Genomic DNA, 24,324 nt, shown 5'->3' with positions numbered 1-24,324 from the left:
TCATATAAGCCTACTGGGCCTTACTGATAACCTACTTTTAGTTTAACACTCCATCCTTCTCCCCCATTTCCTTTCATTCCCCCTTCTCCCCACTAACCTGCCTTTCATTTAAGTTCAAAATGTTAAAATGACATACAGATCATGTTCTTCCATTTTTCTTTGTCGATTGTTCTGTATTGTATTGTTACTATCTGTTGAACATGTCTTGCTTATTTATTATGTTTGTACAAGTTGTCATTTTAAAATAAAAAGTTGCTAAAATAATTATGACTGGTAATTACATTACTACCAGACTGAAGAATCTGCAACCTCATGGCTAAATTGTTATGAGCTGTCTATGCAATTACATTTCATGATTTCATTTATAGGGGCATATTCAATTAGCTTTTGGATTCGCGGTAACGCGCCGGAACAGCTGCGAAACGTAATACACGGTACCGCAATAACGTGGATTTTCGTTCGCAGCCCATAGGGTTGTGAACGAAAATCCGCGTTAATGCGGTACCGTAATACCCGCAAGAACGCGCACTTTTCGCGGTAACGCGCGTTACCGCGAATCCAAAAGCTAATTGAATATGCCCCACAAACATATGTGTAAACACAGTTGACAAAAATATTTGGAAAGACAGTAAAACCAAGGCTGCTGGCTGGCTGTGGAGACTAGGAATTAAAGTTCAACTAAAGAAGTGGAGTCATAGCTTTGTTTTTTATTATTATTATTATTATTATTATTCTTTACAATTGGAAACAAACACAGTAATAAAACAACACTGGATAATTAAACAAAGAAAGAGGTAAGAAGACCTTGCTTGAAAGCTTCCAATAGGAAAATAGGAGGTTGATACATGAGGCTAAATGCCACCGATTATATATTGGTTAAACAGATTGCAATGGGAAGAGATTTTAATATGGCTATATTACCCAGTCACACAGCAATGTTGGTTTAGTTTTCAGACTGTTTGAAAATTGAGAATAAATATAGATTTTGGGTGAACTTTGTAGAGGGGTGGTAATAGCCATGGGAGAACAAGAAGGTGGTGCTGGAATTTAATACTCTTGTGTAAAAGGTGAGTTTCCAGGGAATGCTTGAAGGTTTGGTGGGTAGTCAATAGGATCATAGATTACCTGCTTTAACTAGGTCAGCCAGCAGTCCGCTCCACTCTGCTCTGAAGGTATCTGCTCCTGTCAAGCTGCCATCTCCACCAATGACACACAGGTTGGTAATCCCTTTCTTTACTAGGTTGCATGCTGCTTTAAGACGCCCCTCTCGAGTCCGGAAATCTTGACATCGAGCACTTCCTATTACTGTACCACCCTATAGAAGGTATGGATGAGGTTACATAACTGCATGAAAAGGAATACAATTAATTTTTCTTATAGAAAGCTTCTGATGTAAGCTTAAATGAATACATTATGCAAACCAGTCACCTTAGAGGTGGGATATTATAAAATAGCCTTAAGTTCAGTACAATTTCTGTAGAAGTAACACGTCACTCCTTCTGCCTGTGTAAACCAATCTCTCAAGGCTCTATGCTTACAAAACTGTGAAGGTTTGTTAGGTAAATACAGGTCCAGCAGAAAGGGATTTTAAAAAAATGCATCAACCTTTGAAGAACAACTAAATCATAACATTTTCATATATTATGCAAGTGGGTAAGGTGCAGTGTCTTACCCTAGCTTTCTACTACAGCGTTGTTAAAAAAAAAAAGTAACCTATAGAGTGTGTTCTTCATTCTCCACCACAAACTGCAGCGAGCAGACAGTGAAACAGTGCTGTTGCTGACATGTTACAAAGATCAACTAGAGGAAGGATAGCATACCAATTATTCTACTTCATACTTGAAGTGACATTATTAGTCATGCATGTTAGTGTGAATCTGGGTTATAGTCCTAGACCCTATCCTGCCTTAAAGTTATATTACAACATAATTTGCTAATGTGGCATCTTTTCCCCAGGCCTGCTTCTTCCGTAATATAGACCCTGCCAACCAATTTTGTTAATGAACATTAAATAGCCATACAGGGGATGTAGGAGAAAATTGCAGCTTGTGATTGGTCCTCCTGCTCACACCCACCCTCCCACTGGCTTTCATCTGGCCGTGATGGGAGAATCGGCTGCAAGGAGCAGCCTTGGGGCTAGGGGGAGGGGCACCTTAGGGAACCTGTAGCTTTAAGGAAAGAATTGGGGGGGTTCTTGGAATTGAACTATAAAGAAAAAATCTTATTTCCCCATTACTGTCCAGGCAGTGTGTTGCATGAGACTTAATAGCTTTAATGAAAGTTTGTTTGTGAAATGTATTTAGAAATAAGCCTGACAATGTACAGCAGTCCGTATACTGATATTACTTACCAAAGACTTGTGCAGTTGTCTCACAGAACGATCTACATGTGATTCGTGTACAACAAATCAAATTATGATCGCCTGGGTTACACCACAGGACAATCACATATCCAAAATTTCTATATTTTATGTAAGGGATTAATGTTGTTCTGTTGTATTGGTCCTTTTGATGGGATCAGGAAGATTAGAAAGATATCAGGAATGTGATATATTTTAGAATACATGCATTTCTTCAGATCGCTAACATTTGAACTGCATGTTAACCTTCATATGGGAATAAGATGCTTGATCTTACATATAAATGGGGACTGTCGGCATCTCTGGTCCACTGCAGCAAATATTAAATGACGTTGTATAATTATCTATTAGTCAAAGCACAAACATTCGCATAGCTTTAATTGCAAAGGTCAAAGTTATCACTTCTATTTCTGTGTGGCATTTGAAATTGGACACTACATAGAACTTTGACCTCATCTGGTACCCTAATGGAAAGTTATTTTTGTCTTTGACATTGAAAGTAACTCTCTAGCTGCAGAACATGTACAGACTTAAGTATCCTTAGCTTGGCAAATGATAACCCACAAGAAATGTCAAGATGTCACAATGCCTCTCTGTAATAGGGCACATACCTCATCTGTGAAAGTTATTTACAGATTTCAGGGGAAGCATACACTGACTTTCTAAATGTTAAATGCAAATTAACAACAACTTGCGCTGTTAAAAAAAAAGTCCATTGCAAAACATTTACAGTACTAATAAGAATTGCTCTTCTTAACTATCTCTTATTGTTGTACTATTTCCCTACCACCAAGTTCACACATATCTGTTCAAACGCCTATTTACATACCTGCTATTGCCCATCATAATTAGACTCCTGACACTTTAAAACTGTCAGTGCCCTTGCCCATCTTACGCAGATCATTCCCTATCTTCTTGTTCTTCACACTACTTTTAAAGCAACAGTAACTGCAAACTTAATTAGCTTTCAGCTTATGCTACTTTTTTTTTTTTTTTAAATCTCTTTTTTTATCTTGTCATACTCTATACTCTCTCCTTGTTCCAAAGTCCCCTGTATTTGTGCTGTGGCAGGATAGGAAAGGATGTATCACAATGTGGAGCGTTGTGTACGCTCACAGGTTATAACCATTGTATATAGTTACGTGCTGCCAATATTCCCTGCATGTTTCGGGGAGAGACGGATAGACAGTCACATCACACTTTTTTCTCCTTTTCACAAAAAAAACAGTATCTGTGATGCTCATTTCACACAGTTTTTGTAAATTAGTTGCTAATGGTTTTAACCAGTGGTGGAAGTAGGAGTGTATACCGTGGTATGCTATACTGCCACTCCTCCTACTGCTTTAATTGTAAAGCTACGAAATTCCATTCACTTACATTCCCATTACATTTTCCATACCCCCACTTCTAAATTTCCATACCATCACTCCTGAATTTCCACGTCGACCACTGGTTTTAACAAATAAATAAGTCAATTATTTAGAGTTAGAGATAAATCAGCTATGAGGTGCAATTCTGCACCTTCCCAAAGCCATATTGTGTTGTACAGAGGAAGAGGGAGTAGGGCTATCGAAATTACAGTGTAAAAATAAAGACGTCTAATATTTGTGTGCTACATGCACCATTAGGCAGTATTTTTTCTGCATGCATAGAAATAATTTATTGCACCCATCACATCGCAATATGGTTTTTCCAGGTGCAAATTTGCAATCTTTAGATGGATTTGCTTTTAACTCTAACTGAGACTCTTTTTTCATTTTCAAGCAAAAAGAGGACACCAGTGGTGGTCCAGTAATCCCTTGTGCCTTTTCAGACAACAATAGCATGCTGCCACTGTCTGATATTTTGTGTGACTATAATAATACATCAACACTAACATTAAATTACATGGATTAATCTGCAAGACTATGTAAAGTGCTCTCTGTTTTTGCTATACTTATTTTAGGCTGATGTCTGGAAGCTCTCCAGATCCCTTAAGCCCCTTACCCATTGGTGTTAAAAATCATGTTATTACTAGCATTAATTTTTTTTACACCAGAGAAAGCATGTAAATAAATATGAGGATGGAACCTATTGGTCCCAATGTCCTCAAATCTAGCCTGCAGTCAGGAGTGGCAATGATGTGGCGGCTTCTTTATGTAGGTCTATTATATTTGAAGATGCTGCTCCTGCTTTTTAATATTGTATTATATTTGTTATTTGGCTGCTAACAACTGTCAAATTCCTTTTTTTCCTACATATTTTAATATAATAATTGTATGGCACTCTGTCACTCCTGCTATAGGAAAATTGTTCCATGTGGTAATAAAAAATAAATAAAGATCCCAACCCGGTCTGCCCATTTCCCTTCCCTCCTTCCCCCCAAAATAATAAAAAATTCTGGCAGATTGTTATATACGCTAAATACGTACAACAGTGCAGGATGCACCTTTGAATTTGGGAAGACTTTCTACCTCAATATTCATTGTGTAGTTCTTTATCCCCCAGGTGGAATGTACTGGGATGTGAAAAATATATCTATATGTTTTTTGATGTTTTTATGTATTTTTTATTATCTTTATTTGAGCCTTTACATTTTGTAATCCCGGTACTTGGATAATATGTTTGTCACGCACTGTTGTACTTTATACTCATCTGCTGTTATAAATAAAAAGTTAAAAATAAATAAATAAATAAAGATGGAAAAAATGTGTTTATTTGCTATAGCCTGTGTACTTGAAGGTCTTAATACACAAAGAGGAAATAAAATATTTTAGCTTTCAAATAAAAATGTCACAAGAGAATATGAGTTAACAAAAAATATAATAAAAAAGATTATTTCTTTTAATGCTGTTGAATTTTGAAAGAGGTTATTCACCTAAATAAAAAATGTACTGCTAGTTGGCAGTGCACAGTGAAATAGTAGCTTTCACCCAGGGGCAGAACTACCATAGTATCCGGGTGTGCATCTGCTATGGGGGCTACAAAGACCCCTCCAAATAGCCCCCTCTAGTGATCAGGCTGTGGGTGCTGTCAGTGACCAAAGGGAAACCTGTGATTGGCTAATAGTTCAAGCCCCTCTCAGCTGTGGTCCTCATAGCAGCTGCACTCCTTGCTACAATGATTATTCCACCCCTAGGTGAGCGCTATGTATTTACTATGTATTGTATGTATTCACTATGTATTGTATGTATTTCACTATGTATTTCACTATTGTTGGAGTACAGTTATATTTTACTTCTTTTTATTTTAGGTGTTTAGGCTCAATAAAGGGCACTTCAGTAAGGTGGGGAGGCAAGAAATTGTCTATGGGCCCCACAAATATCTAGTTACGCCCATGCCCTCACCCCCTCTTGACCCTGCGACCCTGATGAAGTCTGGCAGACATTTGCACACTCTGTGGTTCTGTCAAGATGCAGCTGCAGTGCAGAAGTCGGCACAGCTCACTGCTGGTAGCAACCAATGTTCTCTTATGTTGAGTGATACTGTGTAAACAGCATCAACTTGTATTTTTGGCGTTATGGTCATTATATAAACAGCTGAATTTTACTTTGAATAATAAACATAAGTGTGATTAAAGGGCTCCTCTCTACACACGCAAAAAAATATTTTAACAATATTTACTACATGATAACATAGCCATGGACACAAACTATACCTGCAGCAGTACATATGTGGAAAAAGACCTCATACAGTGCTAGGGAATGGAGGCGTCATGCAGATGAGTATGGCATCAGGTATGTAGAGTAATTACTCTAAGTTCTACAATGGTCTGAATAGTCTCCTTCCAGGCCTATTTTAAACATATATAAATAGAGTGCCTATATTTAGTTTAGGTATTCAACCCTCCAGAGTCACTATAACCACTTGCACATGTTTCAGAATGCCTTGTTATTATTAACATTAATTTCCCAAATATGCGTCTTTTTCTCATACCTTATACAAAACAATAACAACAACTAATCTACTTAATTGGGAAAGCAGTGGCTTGAAGGACAGACGGCACAAATGTTTCAGCAGATGATATGCTGCCATTGATGATATAACTGCCATCACAAGGGGGCCCGTCTAAAAACTAAAGAAGAACTAAACCTATGTATAAAGATCAAGACTTTCAATATATGTATTAATCATCATCATAATAACACATTTATTTTTATTATCCCAATAGTACTCAAAGCACTACATTTGCAGAATAAAAACACAAGATAAAAATAATCATGTTAAAGATTAACAGAATACATAAATAGAGAGCTAAGCATTTGGTTTTATGAAAGTTGAAAGTAGAGGTGCATTAATGAAATGTGTGAGAAAACAGGTAAGTCTGGAGTGTTTTTGAAGATTTCTAGAGAGCAGGCCCCTAAGACTGTGTAAGGCAGCAAATTCCTAAGAGTAGGAACCACAAAACTAAAAGCGCAGAAACCAAATTAAGTATAGGATGTACAAGGTACAGTCAGTAGTCCTTCATCTGCAGATTACAGTGAGCCAGTGGTAGTATAAGCAATCAGAGGCTGCTTTAAGTATCTAGGGCCCTGATTATATGGGGCTTAGAATGTTAATAGGCCAACCTTGAAACTGATTCACCATCGTACAGGCATCCAGTGAAGGGAATAGAGAACATGTGTTATGTGGCAACAGGCAGTCTAGTTGCTCCATTTTGTACTAGCTGCAGGCAGAGCAATTCTTTTTTGGGAGACCCATTTAGGGTGTATTAACATTAAGACAGCATTTTGTAAAACAGTGGATATATGTTGTATATTTATCACTCACACAAGATGCACTAAAAGTGATGTGGTTTTGTTTAAATTAAACCATTATACATAAATCCAACCTGTGTTTTCGGTCTGGTACTGCAATAAAAGTCCGTTTTACATGCACTACACCAGGAATAACTCTCTGGAAGATAGCCACGTAATCCACCTTGGAGTAAGAAGGACTACAGACATGGATCACCAGCCTTCATGTGGCTAGCTTCTCATTCTACACCTTGCATACATGAATTTACTATACTTATGTGTTTCCTACATGCAGAGAATAATCCTATAAAATCCTATACATCTAACCAAATAAGGAGGAAAATAAACATATATTTATTTATTCTCAAAAAAGAAAAACCCCACTAAAGGCATATAAGAAATAGTTCAAAGAACAAGTAACACTTACCGTGTGACATTTTGTGCAAGGAATTATGATGCCATTTTTAATTGCATTTGTACATTTCAGAGAGCAGCACGTTGGCAGGCTGTTTAGCATTTGTGTCTCGCAGCGCTGGGGTCATGACTTCTATCATCTAGGACCTTATATGTGTGGAGTTTATATGTTCTCCCTACGGTTTGTTTCCACACTCCAAAAACATACTAGCAGGTTAATTGGCTGCTGACAATATTGACCCTAGTGTGTGTGTATTATTGAATTTAGACTGTAAACTCCAGTGGGGCAGGGACTGATGTGAATGACAAATATTCCCTCTGTACAGCGCTGCGCAACTGGTGGAGCTATTTAAGTTAACTATAATACTAATTTGAGTGAATCATACTTTGTTGATAATGTAGATTGTATTTTGCAGTCTGTATCTACTCTGATTCTACTTTTATTGTAGCAAAAAGCAAATGGACAGAAAGGCAGGTTTTAGTAACATTGTGATTTTCGGCATGACGTCGTTAAGAGTCCACCAGACTTACCAACTGCAACATCATTGAAACACTTTCCCAAGTGGCATCTCGAATGTTGTCACCTCCATCAACCAAGCCTTGGTAACCCTACAATGACAGTCATTTTCAATGCATTTAATATAATTAATGATATCAAGACATGTAAAGAAAAAATCAAAATGAACCATGGACGGAAGTAGCAAGTTTGGATACGCACCTCATGTACAAAGTAGACTTTGGCACCTGTGTAAATTCCCACTCTCACCACTGCTCGTACAGCTGCATTCATTCCTGGTGATGAATACAATTAGGATTAATTCTGTGATATGGTCTGCAATACTTGTGAGAAGAGTACACAAGGGGAACATTAGAACTAGCTCTGCATATAAATTCACATTAAATATATTTGTATTGCATTGTAATATACTTTTATAGCCACATAAATATCTCTCTATTACATTAGGTATTATATAAAAGGGCTACCAACATTCATAAACATATGTGTCAGTGTCATTTGAAGTTATCTTTAAGATATTTGGGTGGAGAATAGGACCTTCTCCATAGGCACCAGACTTTCTGTAACTTATAAAAGAACATATACAAATGTCAGTTTGTTTTTTATATTTTGTGTATGGTTTATATGGTTCACAAACTTGTTTATGTTTATAATCAATAAGAGCCTTTGATTAAACATATATGCGTGTACGTCTTTCTGAAATGTAAAACAATGATAATCTCTAAACGCTTATTCACATATTGCACTAGCCTGATGGTAGCTATTTCTATAAATCAGGGCCAGACAAAACAAAGAGTTATGAACTTTTCTATCACCTTGGAAACCAAGCACCCAAACAGACTTCTGAGAATTTACATATGCACCATTACCGTGCTATGTCTGCATAATTACACTGTGCTTTAAGGCACTTAATACAACAATCATCACTTTGTGGATCTCACATGGACTTTTTGAAGCTAAGTTTACAATAATAGGTGCAGTTTTGTTTATGTAAAGCACCACTGTTACCTGTTATAACCAGAGACTGTGTGTTTCGTTTTCCTACAACTGACCAATTGCACAATGCTACATATCTTACTTTGGTCTTTTTATATCATTCATAATACATGTTATTCAGTCTGATGTGAAAGATTAGGGACTGCAAAGCAAAAACAACTATTCTATGAACACGGTCAAGTTTGGTTTGTGATAGATGCACCTGATTAGCATCTTAGTCCCTGGTGACTATTCAAATGATGCCAATTATGCATAACAATCTATCATTTTTATAATTCAACTACTTTACAACTATTTATAAAAAAAAGTATAAAAGAATTACATTAGGTGAAGAAAACAAGCATAAGGATACAGAACCACAAGATCACCAATGCCCCAAATCATTCACATTGCCTTTGTTTCACATCATAAACAACATCTATTTATGTAAGCATTCTGCGGTTATTTTATTATATTATTTTATAGTGCTATAGTATATGTTCAGGTCATATTATTTACTACTAAATGTAATTTTCATTGTAGAATATGTACATCTTTTACACTGTACACATTAATTTTCATTTTATAATGACACATTAATGTGCTTAAAGAAACATTTGATAACACAAAGATATGCAACAAAGATTAGATACATGTTGAACATTGTGGATTTACAGATGTGACTTTAGAGCTTAGTCTACTTAAATTATGAAATAACCACTGCGCGTTTTATATTTTGTATACTTAAATCATATTGTTTGTATTGTAGATTTAATTTGTCATTTATGAATTATTATTATTATTTAAAGATAAATAAAAATAGGATTACCTTGTGCATCTCCTCCTGATGTAAGTACAGCAATAGCTTTGCCAACTCCCATAGTTTGGGCTTCTCGGTGCTTATTTTCTCCCTGCATTTTCTTATCTGTAAAGCAACACAGAATCCTGCATGAAACCAGCTACTGACAGCCTGTCGTCTTCCCAGCGGCTTGTGGAGTGAGACGGAGGAGGGCAGAGTCAGGAGCCCTGTAGTGTTTTGTAAGTTATACTATCCCCAGGCATTACATGGTTCTCAGAAGGACAAGTCAAGATGTCACTACAGGTTACTTTTTATGTGGTGTCAGCTAAATGTAATACTTTATTCACGTACGCTTCAATCCACGTCTGCTTGAATGGGGCAAACAAATGAAAACAAATCGTGACAGTGCAAATAGCGTTGTTTTATAGCTAACTGAACATGTTTTTAGAATATTATGCTAATTGCATATTTTCGGTGTCTTAGTTGCAGGACTTTGCCTGTTTTCAGAACACAATATGTAAAAAGTTCTTATTCTCTGATGGAGGCAGTAGAAGTGGTAAAGCTACATTTACACACAGAGCCATAGTTAGCTATCATGGTCATTGCAGACGGAAATGTTGTATCACCAAAACATTATCAGCATAAGATAGTCATGAATACATTTATATTTTGTTTAATTTTGTTGTTGGAACTCTGGAACTTATATCACCGAGTGACTGGACAACACGTAGGTAATGGTTAGATGCCTGGCAATAAGAAAATCATACTTATTTCCACAATGCTGGCACGTTTAAAGCTGTCTGTTATGTATTTCCTTTCTGATCTGAAACTAGGAACTCATTGAATATTTGCAGACTTCAATATTAATGAATCTTATACAGAATGTTAATCATACTTGCCTACTCTCCCGGAATTCCCGGGAGTCCTCTCCGACTCTCAGAAGAGTAGGCAAACCTCCCGGATTTTCCGAAATTCACAACATTGAATGGCGGGGATAGGGCTTAATCGCATCATTAAGCCCCACCCCCGCTATTCAATGGCGTGAATTTCGGCATGTCATGGTGGGGGCTTGGCTATGGTGACGTCACCACGGCTCCTCCTACCTGCTGTCACATGTCTTCTCCCCTGGGATCACCTGGGTGAGAAGTTTTGAAAGTTGGCATGTATGATGTTAAGTCAGTCACCTTGCGGGTGTAACACGGAGAATTCTTAATAAAAAGGGCAAATTAGGCATAAGCTGTACATAACACCAGCATATTTATATAATTCTGTTCACAGTTTCATTAGATATTACATGGTATGTCTACAAATTTGAATTAAAACTTGTATCTGTATATTGCAATAGACACACAGACATGTGTGGTTAGCTATTCAGTGGCATTTAGTTGCAAATGATTCTCTCCATTATTTGTTCAAGTTAATTACCGTATAGGTCAGAAAACTAGGTACACCTAATACTTTACTAATAATTCACGTGAAATATGTTTCCTGTTAAAATTAAGACAGATTTAATATACTGCTATATATATATATATATACACATACACACACACACACACACACACACACACACACACACACACACAATGGCACCTGTCAGTGGGTGGGATATGTTAGGCAGAAAAACTGAGCAAGCATAAGGACTTTGACATGGCCAAATTGTGGATGGTCAATGACAATCAGGTTTTTTTACTGTAACATATTCAAATATAAGAATCAATCGCTTGTAATAAATAAATAAAAATCTCACTTGTCTCTGAGTTGCTAGAGTCCTCAGTGGTGATGTCCTGCTCTTCCAAGTTATCTGATAGTAAAATTAAACATATTTAATATATACATTTGTTCACAGAGATCATTTTAAATATTCACTTTCTTGAAATTTTTGTCAAGCCTGATGCTAATTCTGTAAATAATTCTGTATAAAATCTGGTCTGTTTACTTTGACTTTTTTTTTCCCCAGAAAAGCACTTTAAGATATTTAGCAAATTGGTATACTAGATATACTAGAATAAGAGACATGTTGAACATAAGATGAATCAGACAAAACAAAACATAGTGCTCAGTAGGCTGGTCAGGTACAGCAGAAGTAACAGCTTGTCTTTTTTTTTTCTAATACGGTTGCCAAGTTATGGACGGCAGCTGATAAACATGGCTATTATAATACATTAGAGGCACCAGTCTGTATTTTATGACTTGGACAAATACTGAATCAGTTTACAAAGACGCTGCTGAATTCCGAAACAAATCTGCACTAAATAGAATATTACATTTATCTCGACGGGTAATTTTAATCTAGGGCAGATTCTTGTATGTACAGCTTTATAATTAAAAGGGAATTTCTGTACGTAAATGCCATGTTATTAAGTGAGCCAAACAGTGTGCATATTATTATTATATGTGACCAGACCTGGGACAAAATAACTCCTGGAACAGAATTCAAAGCGCTAAATAACGGAATTATATAAAAAATAAAATGTGTTGTAATATGTCCAGCATCAGTAACATCAATACTGTATCTGAGAAGTGTGACAGTCTACAAAACAGAAGAAAAATAGTGTGATGCTGCTCATCTCTTTAGGGAAACGGTAATTCCTTTTTGTCCCCATGTTGAGCCTTTATCCAACAGTATAAAGGTATAACATAACTCATAACATTAATGGGATATTGGAGCTGCTTTTACTTGCAAATGTTTTTTCTAATTTTTCAGCTGCAAAGGCAAATAAATTCCCACAATGCACATGAATACAAACAACATATAAATATTTCATAAATCGCTGGTCCACATCTTCGATATTGGGTACAGTGTTGTGCATCTCATGTTAAGAGAGTTATTGAACAACTCTAAAGGGTGCAGTGACGCACAACCTCGGTAGAGAACAAACAGAAGGGTTCAAATACCGATAGAAGTTTTTTCACTTTAGAAAATAAAGGTGCCTTAGAGGTGACCTAATCAAAATGTATGAAACAAGGATCATACACAGGTCAAGAGGTCATCATTTGTGAATGAAAGAAGGAAGGTTATACCATTAGCATGGGAAAGGGTTCTTTACTGTTAAGGCAGTTAAGCTATGAAATTCCTTATCACACAATAATACAAATTCACTAACATAATTTAAAAATGAATTAGTTGTCAACAAACAACAGATATACCAATGGATGTTATAGCATTATTTTAAAATATAAAAGTGTTGTGATGTAACTACATTGAAACAGTCAGGAACAGTACAGTATATTTATATATCTATTCAAGGGCACAACGTTTAAGAAACTAAGTAATGTAAATGCAGGGTATGATCCAATTTTAAAAGAATATGGACAGACTCACCCATGTGGACCAGCTCCTGTAGATACCTATTACAATACACATGAAGATAAATTTTGCTTTCTAAGTTAAAACTTTGTAACAGATTTCTTTTATATTTCATTTTCGCATCAGAAACAAGCAAAATTAGTTTCCTTCGAAAGCAGTTGGCTTATTAATGTGTAAGCACTGCATTAGTAAAATAATGTTTTAAGAGATCTTGGAACATGACTCAACAAAGCTCTTCTAGCTAGATTTACACAAATAAATGGAGGGGTTTGGTTTAAAAAGCAACAAAAAAACAAAAACAAAGGCACACAAGTACAATACTACCAATTGAAATCTGGAAAAATGTCTAAACCAGTAATATGTAAATGTATACAATATATATCTTTCAAACTGTGCCAAATTACAAAGAATTGTCTGTTTAAGGTGTCAATTTTCAATATGAAGAGAACTCTACAAGTATTATGTAAACGCTGTGATGAATGGTAAAATTAAACTTAATATTAAGCCATGGCTAAAAAAATAAAAATAAAATGACTTGCTCTGCAAAAAAACATTTTAAGACAGTGAAACAGTGAATAGTGCATACATATTTTCCAGTAAACATACACATTCATTTTGAGACATACAATGATTCTTGAAAACAATAAATTGTCTAGTAATTGTATACTGTATATACACATTTCTCATGCTATACCTTATCATGCTCAATACTAATTATTTTTTGAATGGTAAAGAGAAAGTGAAATCAAGATGTACTAACCAGTAAAACTTTTGTTTCTTTTTTTGAGGTGAAAAAAAGTGAAGAAAAGGAAGATCCCTACTGACACAGACACTGAAATAAGAAGTTTGACGAAAACCCTATCAAATTCAATAGCAGCACACATATCCCAAGGCTGCAGCCATTGGCTCATTGATATTTATAGATAGAAGTCCTACAGCCTGCAGCTGCTGCTAGCAAAACCCCTCCTATTGGTGAAACGTGGCTTAGATGCAATATTGAGGACATGATTTGAATGCCTTGCACAGCCAAAATAAATCTATACTGCAGAGCAGCCATCAAAGTGATACAGCACTTTTCATCATTATAGTAATGCAGAGTTACATTTCCACATGTGAATACTTTAAAACATTATATTCAGAATTAATATTGATCTGGTCGAGAGATAAGGAAGGAAAATATAGCTATCACCATCATTTATTTATATAGCGCCAGCAAATTCCATAGCACTTAACAATTGGGAACTAAAACAGTAATAAAGCAATACTGGGTAATACAGACAGCCAGAGAGGTAAGTAGGCCCTGCTTGCAAGCTTACAATCTATGGGTAGGTATGAAGAAGAAAATAATTTAAGAGGAAAGTCATGTAGAAAGATCCACAGATGCATCTGTAAAGGGGCTTCTTCCTTATTATACAAAAATGACACAAAATACAAAGATAGTCCCAGTCTCCACTCACTCTCATGATTAATTTAAGACATAAATGAGAAATGGGTTATACTTATTGACGTTTTTTTAAGGTTTTAGACATGTGCATTTTATGGAGTATCCACAAAAACCTCATATATAGCAGCATCCACCTTTCACAGGTTTGGAATAGAGGTTAGATAATGGGCGTAAAGTACTATTATTAAAACCAATATCAAGCATGGAGTAAACAGAAAACACAATTGTATCCAGACAGGATAGGTTGGGAAATTTTATTTTCAGCCAGTGCGTCCCAACCAGAATTGCTGTTCATTTTAGGCCAACTCATTCAGTGTTTTGGGCACAGTTTGGTCTAAATTAACTAAACGTACTTTGCAAATAAACGCTTGTAGGCGACTGCTGGTACTACGCATTCAGCTGTCTATGGTCATTTAACCATATGAAATTGTTTTTTAGTAATGACTGACAAGATATAGGTAGAAGATCAAATTGCTTCTATAGAGCCTGTTGTTGTGTGTACAGGGGACACAAGGCAAACAAGTCACACCTGAAAATGTGTGGACCCTATAGTGTGTCATGCATATAATTTGTATATATATTTCTAGTAATGTAGCCTTGCTTGCACAAAAAGATAAATCAGATCATCCTGACGTTTGCTTAAAAACGGTTTGACACTGAGGTAGTCACTTGCTTGTATCAGTGCAACTAATCAAGGAGGAGCGGAGTCTAACGCACCGGCCCCCACAGGGAATTATGGACTTTTCTGCGAAGGGGGCGCAGGATGCGTTTCTCCGAGATAGTCACTAGTGCAGTGGTTTGAGGACAGGAATGGTCAAACAATCCGGGTCAGAATCTGCTGAAAACATAGTACACAAGGGTGATCCAAGGGTAGTCAAAACAAGCCAGAGGTCAAACCAGAAAGAGCAGTGCGGTACAGAGCAAAATCCAAAAGGAGAGTCATTATCACCATTTATTTATATAGCGCCACTGATTCTACAGCGCTGTACAGAGAACTCACATCTGTCCCTGCCCCGTTGGAGCTTACAGTCTAGATTATCTAACATACACACACAGACAGAGAGAGACCAGGGTCAATTTTGTTAGCAGCCAATTAACCTACCAGTATGTTTTTGGAGTGTGGGAGGAAACCAGAGCACCCGGAGGAAACCCACACAAACACGGGGAGAACATACAAACTCCACACAGATAAGGCCATTGTTGGGATTTGAACTCATGACCCCAGCGCTGTGAGGCAGAAGTGCTAACCACTGAGCCACCCCATAATATCACTGAGGCATTTCTTTGACTCATGCCTTAGTGATATTACTGGTTCCAAGTGATTTGATAGGCTTTATTCCCAAGCTTAAGTCAGGAGCCAAAATCAGGCAGCAGAGGGTAGAACACACAGGAACGCTGGAGTAGGTGTGCACCAATACTCTGGCACCCTAGGTTTCTTTAACTAGTATAAGGTTAGCCCTGATTCGGTAGGAGAAGATTCGGTGGTCAGAACACAGCTGACCACCAATGGTGAGCCAAGGAAGCATCCGTTGACTAGCAATGGGATGCAAGTGCTACTGTGCATTCGTATCAGTACGTCGGCTGGAGAGTGTCCTATTGCTAGGCAACAGTACGGGAGTAGTCAGAAGAGGAAGACAGCGGTCCCTGGCACCAAGGGGGAGTGCGGGGATGGTGCCTGACTAAAACTGTTGCATAGATAAAATATTTGAGTTTAATTTATCTCTGTGACCCTTTTACTTATCCAAAAATACCCCAGAAACAATTTCTCGGTGTCCTCTAGTCAAAACAAAACCCATGCAGTGAATCTCGTGTGAATTTGTTAAAAGCAATCTTATGTTTACAAATTGATTGATAATTCAATGTTTAGTTAAGTAAATCAAATGTACTATATGTTTTATGCTAATATGGTTTCAATCAGGAAATTGTGATAATTTCAAATGGTATGGAGATCCAATTCATTCATTGGATACCCCGTGACCAGAAATACAGGATTGCTGTACTTACCGTAAAATCACTTAGTCAATTGGGGGACACTGCAACACATTGGGGTATAGTAAGTGGTCCTGGAGGCAAAGCACGTTAACACTAAAACTGTGAGTGTAGCTCCACCCCCACAATAGAAGTCGTTATATGCATAACAAAGCGCAAAAGCGGAAAAGTTCAACCATAACAAACAACAGGTATCCCATCATACAACACAGGACGCGCAGTGTCCCCCAATGGACTAAGAGAAAGGGATTTTGCGGTAAGTGCAAAAATCCTATTTTCTCTGCCGCCCTATTGGGGGGACACTGCGACACATTGGGAAACTTCCAAAGCTCCCCCTAAGTGAGGGATTGCTCTGAAATGGCTGCATGCAAAATCTTGTGGCCAAAGCTAACATCCTGAGATGCAAAGCCATGCAATCTGTAGAATTTCACAAAAGTGTGGACAGACAACCACGTAGCAGCTGGCATAACTGTTCAGTTGAAGCTCTGACGCCCCCCGCCCATGAAGCACCAACAGCCTTAGTCGAATGAGCGAACAAGCATCGGACTAGCCGATTGAACCTAGTCCAATTTGATAGTGGAGGTTATTCATCTAGCCAATGACAGCCTAAAGGCTGGACAACCCCGCTTTGCTTGTCATACAGCACAAACAAAGCAGAAATTTTGCGTATTGCCACAGTACAGTATACATAGCACCGAAGAGCCCGGATCACGACCAGAAGTAGTAAGGACGGATCTGAAGATCGCGAACACAAGAAGGTCTGCACCACAATCTACTGATTCAAATTGAAACGGGAAACAACTTTTAGGACAAATGAGGGCTTTGTACAAAGCACTGCCTGATCATAAAACTAGAAGGGGGAGAGGGCACAACACAATGCCCCAAACTCAGACACTGCATGCCAAAGAAACAGCCAGAAAGAAAACCACCTTCCAAGTGATAAATCGAAGATCCACCGATTCCAACGGCTTAAATGGTTCATCTGTATGTCCAGATCAAGGCGTGATTTTGACAAATTTCTTAGCAATTCCCTCTGGCACATCCACGGATGAAATTGTGCAAAGGGCACCGCCTCGAAAACCAAGACCATGGTGTCCAACAACCTCATGCAGCAAAGGAGGGAGACTTCTGAACTTGTCAGGAGGTCCTTGGTCTTGGACTGGATCGAACTGACTTTGGTGCTTGGTGTTGAAATCGAGACCTAAAAAGCGCATCCTCTGAGCTGGTATCAAATAGGACTTCTGCAGGTTGATGATCCAGCCGTGTGCTCCCAGGAAGGACATCGTAATTTGTATGAGGCGGGTCAAGACATGGTAGAATGGTGTTTTCAACAGTAAGTTGTCAAAATAAAGACATACTATGACTCCCTAGGAGCAAAGAAAGCCCGCCATGACCACCATCACCGTGGTGAAAACCCTTGATGCTGTTGCAAGGCCAAAGGGTAACGCCCTGAATTGGTGATCCTGCACCGCAATGCAGAGTAAGCATGAATATCCATGCAATATGGGAACATGGAAGTAAGCATTCCTTATGTCTAGTGAAGGCAGAATCTCCCCTGGTTCCATGTCTGTAATGACAGTCCGTAGAGATACCATCCTGAAACTCAGGACTCGTACCTGTTTGTTGAGGGTTTTTTAATTTATGATGGGCGTGAAGGATCCATCCGGCTTCAGAACTAGACACAGGTTGGAGTAAAACTGCAAATCTCTTTCCAGTGGAGGGACTGGAATAATTACCCCAGAATTCAACAGATTCTGAATTTACACTTGGAGTGCCATGAGGTGAAAAACCGGCAGTGTGGGAAGTGAAATAGGTCTATTAAATATCCCCAAGTAACATTCCCCCCAACCCAAGAATCAGGGGATGATTCCAGCCATCTTTTCTGAAACTGCATGAGACGGGCTCCCACCCTCTGTGGCTGGGAGTTCTGTCATGCGGAGACTGACTCTGTCGGCCTAGGGTTCCCTCTTCTGGTGGGCCCACAGCTCCCTCCCCTGGTGGGTGCGTTCTGCCCTCTTGCAGGAGATCCCCGTGATCTGCTAAAGAGGCGAAAGGACTGAAACCTGGAATGCTTAGGTTTGCTTTGGGAAACCGGCAAAAAAAGGCTTTTTCCCACCATGGGTTCTTGGATGAGCAGGTCTAGTCGGGCTCCAAAGAGGGATCAAAGGGCAGTGATTCTAAGGTCCGCTTAGAATCCACATTCGCGGACCAAGAGCAAAGCCATAAGGAATGCCTAGATGCCATAATAAGCGCTGATAGCTTGGATGTCACTGATTTAGCATCAAAGGATGCCTGGCCCAGATATTTGGATGCAGGGCCTTCTCTAGCTGTTCAGCCCAGGCCTGGATCGCCTTGCTTACCCAGGCTGTAGGCATGCCCGCTGTGGAAATGCTACCAGCCGCTTCATAAGTGGAGCGGACCAAGAAATTACATTTCTGTAGCGTCCTTAAGTAAGACCCCCACCCTGCACCGGGATGTTAGTGGTCCTAGTCAACTGGGCAATAGGTGGGTCCACTACTGGAATGCCTTCTAATCTTGCAAATTCTTCTGAGGGAAGGGAATAAAGTGACCTAAACTTTCCTGGCATATGGAAACGGTGGTCAGACTTTTTCCATGCCTCCGGGATCATATTCATTAACTGGGGAGATGGAGGGAAATAGACAACCTGCTTCATCTGTCTCTTAAAGAGCAAAATAACTGCTGCGAGGGAGATCTCTGGGTCCGCAAAGCCTAAGTTTTGGCGAACCCCTAACACCAAATGATTCATACCCTGGGCGATGGATGCTTCCTCCACACTACACTATCTGCCCAGTTTCTAGGTATCGCCTTCTTCCTCTGAGGAGCGCTCAGACATAGACTATGTTGCCTAAGCTGCCTTTAGGACATGATGTTTGCTCGTTGTCCTGTGAGATGTGCGAAGAAGGTGTTCCAACACGGAAGAGGACTTAGCAAAACCCTGAGCAGCGTCTAGCCCCATGCCAGAGTATTGGGTCACCCTGCTCCAGCGTTCCTGTGTACCATTTGGCTACTCTTGACCTCTCTCCCTCTCCGGTGTTATCTTGTTCAACCAAGCTTGTCTGACGTCCCATCTGGATTTTCCCTGTGTATTGCAACTCCCGAAAGTTACCAACCCGGCTATTGGATTCTCCCTGTGTATCTCTGCTGCCTGCACTTTGCTGATCCGGATAGTCTGACAACCCTCTCTCTCTTGTACCTTACTAACAGCTCAGTGGAAGGCCCGTGATCTGCGGCAAAACCCATACCTCTTTGCGGGGGTTCCTGGAGAAGATTGGGGGAGCGTTAGACTCCGAACCTCCTACTAGAGCTGCACCAACATTAGCAGGTAACCTAGCTCTCAGAGTGGTGACACACAGTCTCTCTCTCTCTGCCTGGGGACGGAGGCTGGTGAGTCTCTGTGAGAGGAAACCTTGCTATTTGCCTGTGAATTTAATAATTATTTGTTTTATTTTAGTTTATTAATTAGTCAGTATTGACAAATGTTTAGTTAGAGCCAGATGGCAAGGTTTTTATTTTGCTGCTTAATAAAACTGGCTGAGGCCAGTTGTACCATTTGTTTCTCTAGAACAGCACATTTTGTACCGCTTAAAAGACTCCCGTCTTCTTCCCTTATCAATGAAATATTGCGCTTGCATAGATGTCCACTTCACATTGTTCCTGGCCATGGCTCACAATTTATATCAAAGTTGTGGAGGGCCTCCTGCACCAAAGTGGGTAGCAATCTGAATTTTTCATCGGCTTACCACCCGCAGTCCAATGGGCTAACGGAGTGGACCAACCAAGAACTCGAGAAGTCTCTTTGGATGTATGTTTCTGCTCATCAGATGGATTGTGCTGAACATATTCCATGGGCGGAGTTCACACAACCATTTTCATGAGACGATTGCTAATTTTCCTTTATTTTATAATGTATGGTTGTCACCCGAGGCCACCAAAGTTTTCTCAAGCTCCCATATCTTCAGTTCCTGCGGTGGATTCTCTAGTGAGTAACTATTTTGTCATTTGGGCATAAACAAAGACTAACCTAAAAAATTATTCTATTCATTTCAAAGAGTCCTACGACAAGAGGAGACGTTCTATTCTTAAATTAGTTCATGGAGATAAAGTCTGGTTGTCAACCAAGAATATTCATTTGAAGGTACCCAGTATAAAGGTGGCTCCCAAATTCATTAGTCCTTTTCAAATTTCCGAGATTGTTAATCTGGTAGCTTCCAAGTTAATCCTTCCCTCTTACCTTCGGATACCCAATGTGTTTCACATTTCTCACCTAAAACTGGAAAGCCTGTGTCAGCGCAACATTGTTGCTGTGTGTCTGACTCCCTTCCTTGCTGAACTCCTGTTGTTCTACCTTGCTCCCTGTGAATGTGTGTCTGCTGGATTCCCTGTGTACCGTTTACTGCCTATCAGACTACACATTGCTGGATTATTGGTGTACCGAACATGCCTTGTCTGCCTACACATTGCTGGCTCACTTGTGTACCGAACTTGGCATGTCTAACTATTCTCTGCTTTTCCGTGCTGGTTATGGTGTGTTCCTGATTTCACTCATTGAATGGTTTCAGCTTTAACTACAGGAATCCTCCGTCATTCCTCTTATGGCCTTGTGTCACATCCGGAGACAGTCCAGGGGACCTGTGGGATCTCGCCAGCAAAGTCATCCTGCCTTGCGATGGTTCTTGGTGAATAAAGGTAAATCCGTTAGACTCCGCGCCTCTGGTCTGCTAGTGCTAATTAGGATTGACACAGGTACCTTTTGGACTTGTAACACATGCACCTTAGCAGTCGTTGACCCTGCTCTGTGATTTTATATGGTCTTCCGCTTCATGGCTGAGATGCTGTTGTTCCTTCCACTTTCTAATATCACTTACAGTTGACCGTGGAATATCCAGCAGGGATAAAATTTTAAGAACCATCCTATCACAGTACCACGTTTGAAGTCACTTAGCTCTTCAGAACGTCCCAATTTGTATCACAAATGTTTGCAAATGTAGACTACATGACTAGGTGAATGATTTTATACACCTCTGGCAATGGGTCTGATTGAAAAACACACACACATATATATATATATATATATATATATATATATATATATATATATATATATATATATATATATATATATATACACATACATACATACACAGGGAGGTGCACAGTCTAACATAGCAGAAGGGGTTATTCATGGGCGACAATAAACATCTGTCACAACTGGGATCGTGAGAAAGTGTCCTCAAAGTGGGAATGTCCTGCCTAAATTGGACTTTTGGGAGGTATGGTAATGGGTAAATTGGGGTTTGGGCCTAACTTTATGTGTTGATTTGTGTGGGCAGGTGCTTTTCATCTGAGACCATGGCACTAGACAAGGGTGCCAATTTTAAAAACAATTCTATTTTGCATACAAACTTTCTACTAAACAGAGGCAGCATAAAGAAGAGAAAGTAGCACAGATGTGCACCTAAGAACAGGAAAGCAGAAGCACCCAAAGCCTATTGGGTGATAGAAGAACTGGAAAGGGCCTTATGTTACAAAAGCTAAATATGTGTACTTTATTAGCTTTGGTGTACCTATGTCAGCAGAGAGTAGAATCTACTTCCCATGTGACTGTGAAAACAATACGAAAGCAGCAGAGCGTACTAATTTGATACTGGTTTGTCTTCACATTCCCAAAAACTTACCAATGTTAATCTTGTCACCAGGAGGCAGCAGTGATCTCTGACTGGCCTTTTTGACTGCTCAGAGCAGCAGTTCTACCAACCATTAAAGAGCGAACAAGAATCAGATATGGCCCAAAAAATGTCATGCACGAACTACCAATGTTCAATATACCCTTTTACTTCTGAATGCAAACTTCCTACTTCCTGAACAAGGAAGCTGCGACACACTAAGCAAAAGTTTTAAAACTGCATAAGATGCATCCTTGCAGAGTCGGACTCCTAGCCTGCACACACACAGGTGGTATAATGAAGTGATTAGGCCAAATGGAGGAGACTTATGTACTTAATCCTGAATTGTGCTTTTGTTAGAGGTGACTGATGCTGAACTACTTGGCCAGTTATGAGAGAGCTGAACTATATTTAGTTAGCATTAGGGTCACCAGTAGGTGTAAGCAATGGGTATTGCTTACCGGTGTCATCCTGACAAGAAGTGTTACCGTTTATTGTGATGCAAACAATAAAATGTATTTTATTTACAAGAAGTTGTCCGTGTTGCTGATGTCTGCAGGGTGCAGACATCAGCACCCAGCACCCTGCAGGTTTATTTACAAGAAGTTGTCCATGTTGCTGATGTCTGCAGGGTGCTCTTGCAACAAGTGGTGTCAAAAAGGGCGCTTTTGTTACACCACCTTGCCGTGACTGGTGTTACCCTAGATAATTAACGGTGAACACACCTTTTCTGCCACTACGAAGGATTTATTATGGTGTCCTTACGTTCACCAAAACCACTTATTAAAGTTTCATACTTAAATCAGATACACATGTAGCATAAGCCTCCTTGGGGCTTCGTAAGTTCACAATGAATCACAGAGAAATACGCTAGATTAAATATGTTTAATCTGAAAAATATTTCCAAGGCTTATTTACAAAAAAAAATAAACAGACATACGATAGGTTGCATATAAGTTTAAAATAATAAAATAGGAATTAAAACCAGAATCCCAACTTACAAGTTCAGGAATTGGCGTGTGAGGAGTACACATTGGGAAGAATAGCACATTTCAGTCGTTGTAGACTCTCCTTAAAGAAATGGACACTGTACTATTGATAGAAGGGATTTTTAAACCATTTCTTGTTGACTCTTCAACCCCCTCCTTAGGAATTTACACTTTCAATTAAGTCAGATTGATTCCCATAATGATACAGTTTTTCAGAAGTAAATTATCTATCACTAAGATATATGTTTGGGCACCTCAGAGAATCTCTCACCTCTGATCTATCTGCCTGGCTAAGCCTAACTACTCTGCATACACAAACTACTCAGATATCTGTCTCTGGGCCTGGCTACTTTCAAAAGACCATTGACACTTGCCTAGGTCAGACTCAGGTCAGTTAACCAAATACACTTTGAAAGGTTACATGAAATATTCACAGTGTTATACATAGATTCAACAGAAAATAACAATCAGTCATTAGAAACTCTACATTTCGTCACAATATATATACATACACACGACATTAAAACAAATACATAATTGCTGAATTGAACATACTGACAACTGACTAAAAACTTGCATAAATAGAAGTACAATGAGAAAAATGTATAGTGAAAAATATTTTGCAAAATGATCAATGCACATAGATTTCCATAAGTCCCGGTAATGGTGTTCCATAGTGTTAAGGAGACTCGTCAGGTATACTATCGTGGTCATATACCAGATATGAGACCACTGGGTATGAATAAAGGATCTACATGAGCACACTGCACTCAGCATTTGTCTGAACCGGAGGGGGAAAAAAAGTGTAGTTGCTTAGGGAATAGGTACCATTGATGGTATATTTTATAGAAGTTTTCTCTTATAGCTACATTGATTGAACTTTGGCTGTCCTTAGTCTTATGTCTTCCCAGTCCTATTGGTCAATGGAAAAAATCTGAATGAAATGAAATGAAAATGTTCTTGCACATTCAATTAAGTTCATTACCCTCTTAGGTGTCAATATTTGGTGATAGACAATGATTGTATAGAAGGGAGTTGCTTCTTTAAAATCTGGTTATTTAGGGTAGAGATGTTCAAATTGTGTTACAGTATAGACAGATGTTTGGAGGACTTGCGACTGTACATAATA

The 24,324-nt window shown here is 38.9% G+C and overlaps 1 protein-coding gene across 3 annotated transcripts in view; it reads right to left on the bottom strand.

Moving 5' to 3' along the window:
- LOC142141131 (ATP-dependent 6-phosphofructokinase, muscle type-like) overlaps positions 1 to 24,324 on the bottom strand; it is an 86,024-nt gene that overhangs the window by 38,063 nt on the left and 23,637 nt on the right. The window contains exons 1-7 of one of the 3 annotated variants that reach the window (XM_075199281.1): positions 13,850 to 13,908; positions 13,105 to 13,130; positions 11,530 to 11,583; positions 9,810 to 9,905; positions 8,207 to 8,280; positions 8,020 to 8,097; positions 1,126 to 1,315 (exon numbers count right to left, since the gene is read on the bottom strand). In XM_075199281.1, coding sequence (XP_075055382.1) covers positions 1,126 to 1,315; positions 8,020 to 8,097; positions 8,207 to 8,280; positions 9,810 to 9,905; positions 11,530 to 11,583; positions 13,105 to 13,108 — 496 coding nt within the window. In that variant the 5' untranslated portion in view covers positions 13,109 to 13,130; positions 13,850 to 13,908. Of the gene's footprint in view, positions 1 to 1,125; positions 1,316 to 8,019; positions 8,098 to 8,206; positions 8,281 to 9,809; positions 9,906 to 11,529; positions 11,584 to 13,104; positions 13,131 to 13,849; positions 13,986 to 24,324 lie in introns of those variants that run through there. The other 2 variants (XM_075199279.1, XM_075199280.1) reach the window with 2 other exon arrangements.

The sequence above is a fragment of the Mixophyes fleayi genome, chromosome 2 (assembly GCF_038048845.1).
Source record: "Mixophyes fleayi isolate aMixFle1 chromosome 2, aMixFle1.hap1, whole genome shotgun sequence".
Taxonomy (NCBI): Eukaryota; Metazoa; Chordata; class Amphibia; order Anura; family Limnodynastidae; genus Mixophyes; species Mixophyes fleayi.
Note: the sequence above shows the minus strand (reverse complement) of the source record. Positions and strands in the feature narration are given on the sequence as shown.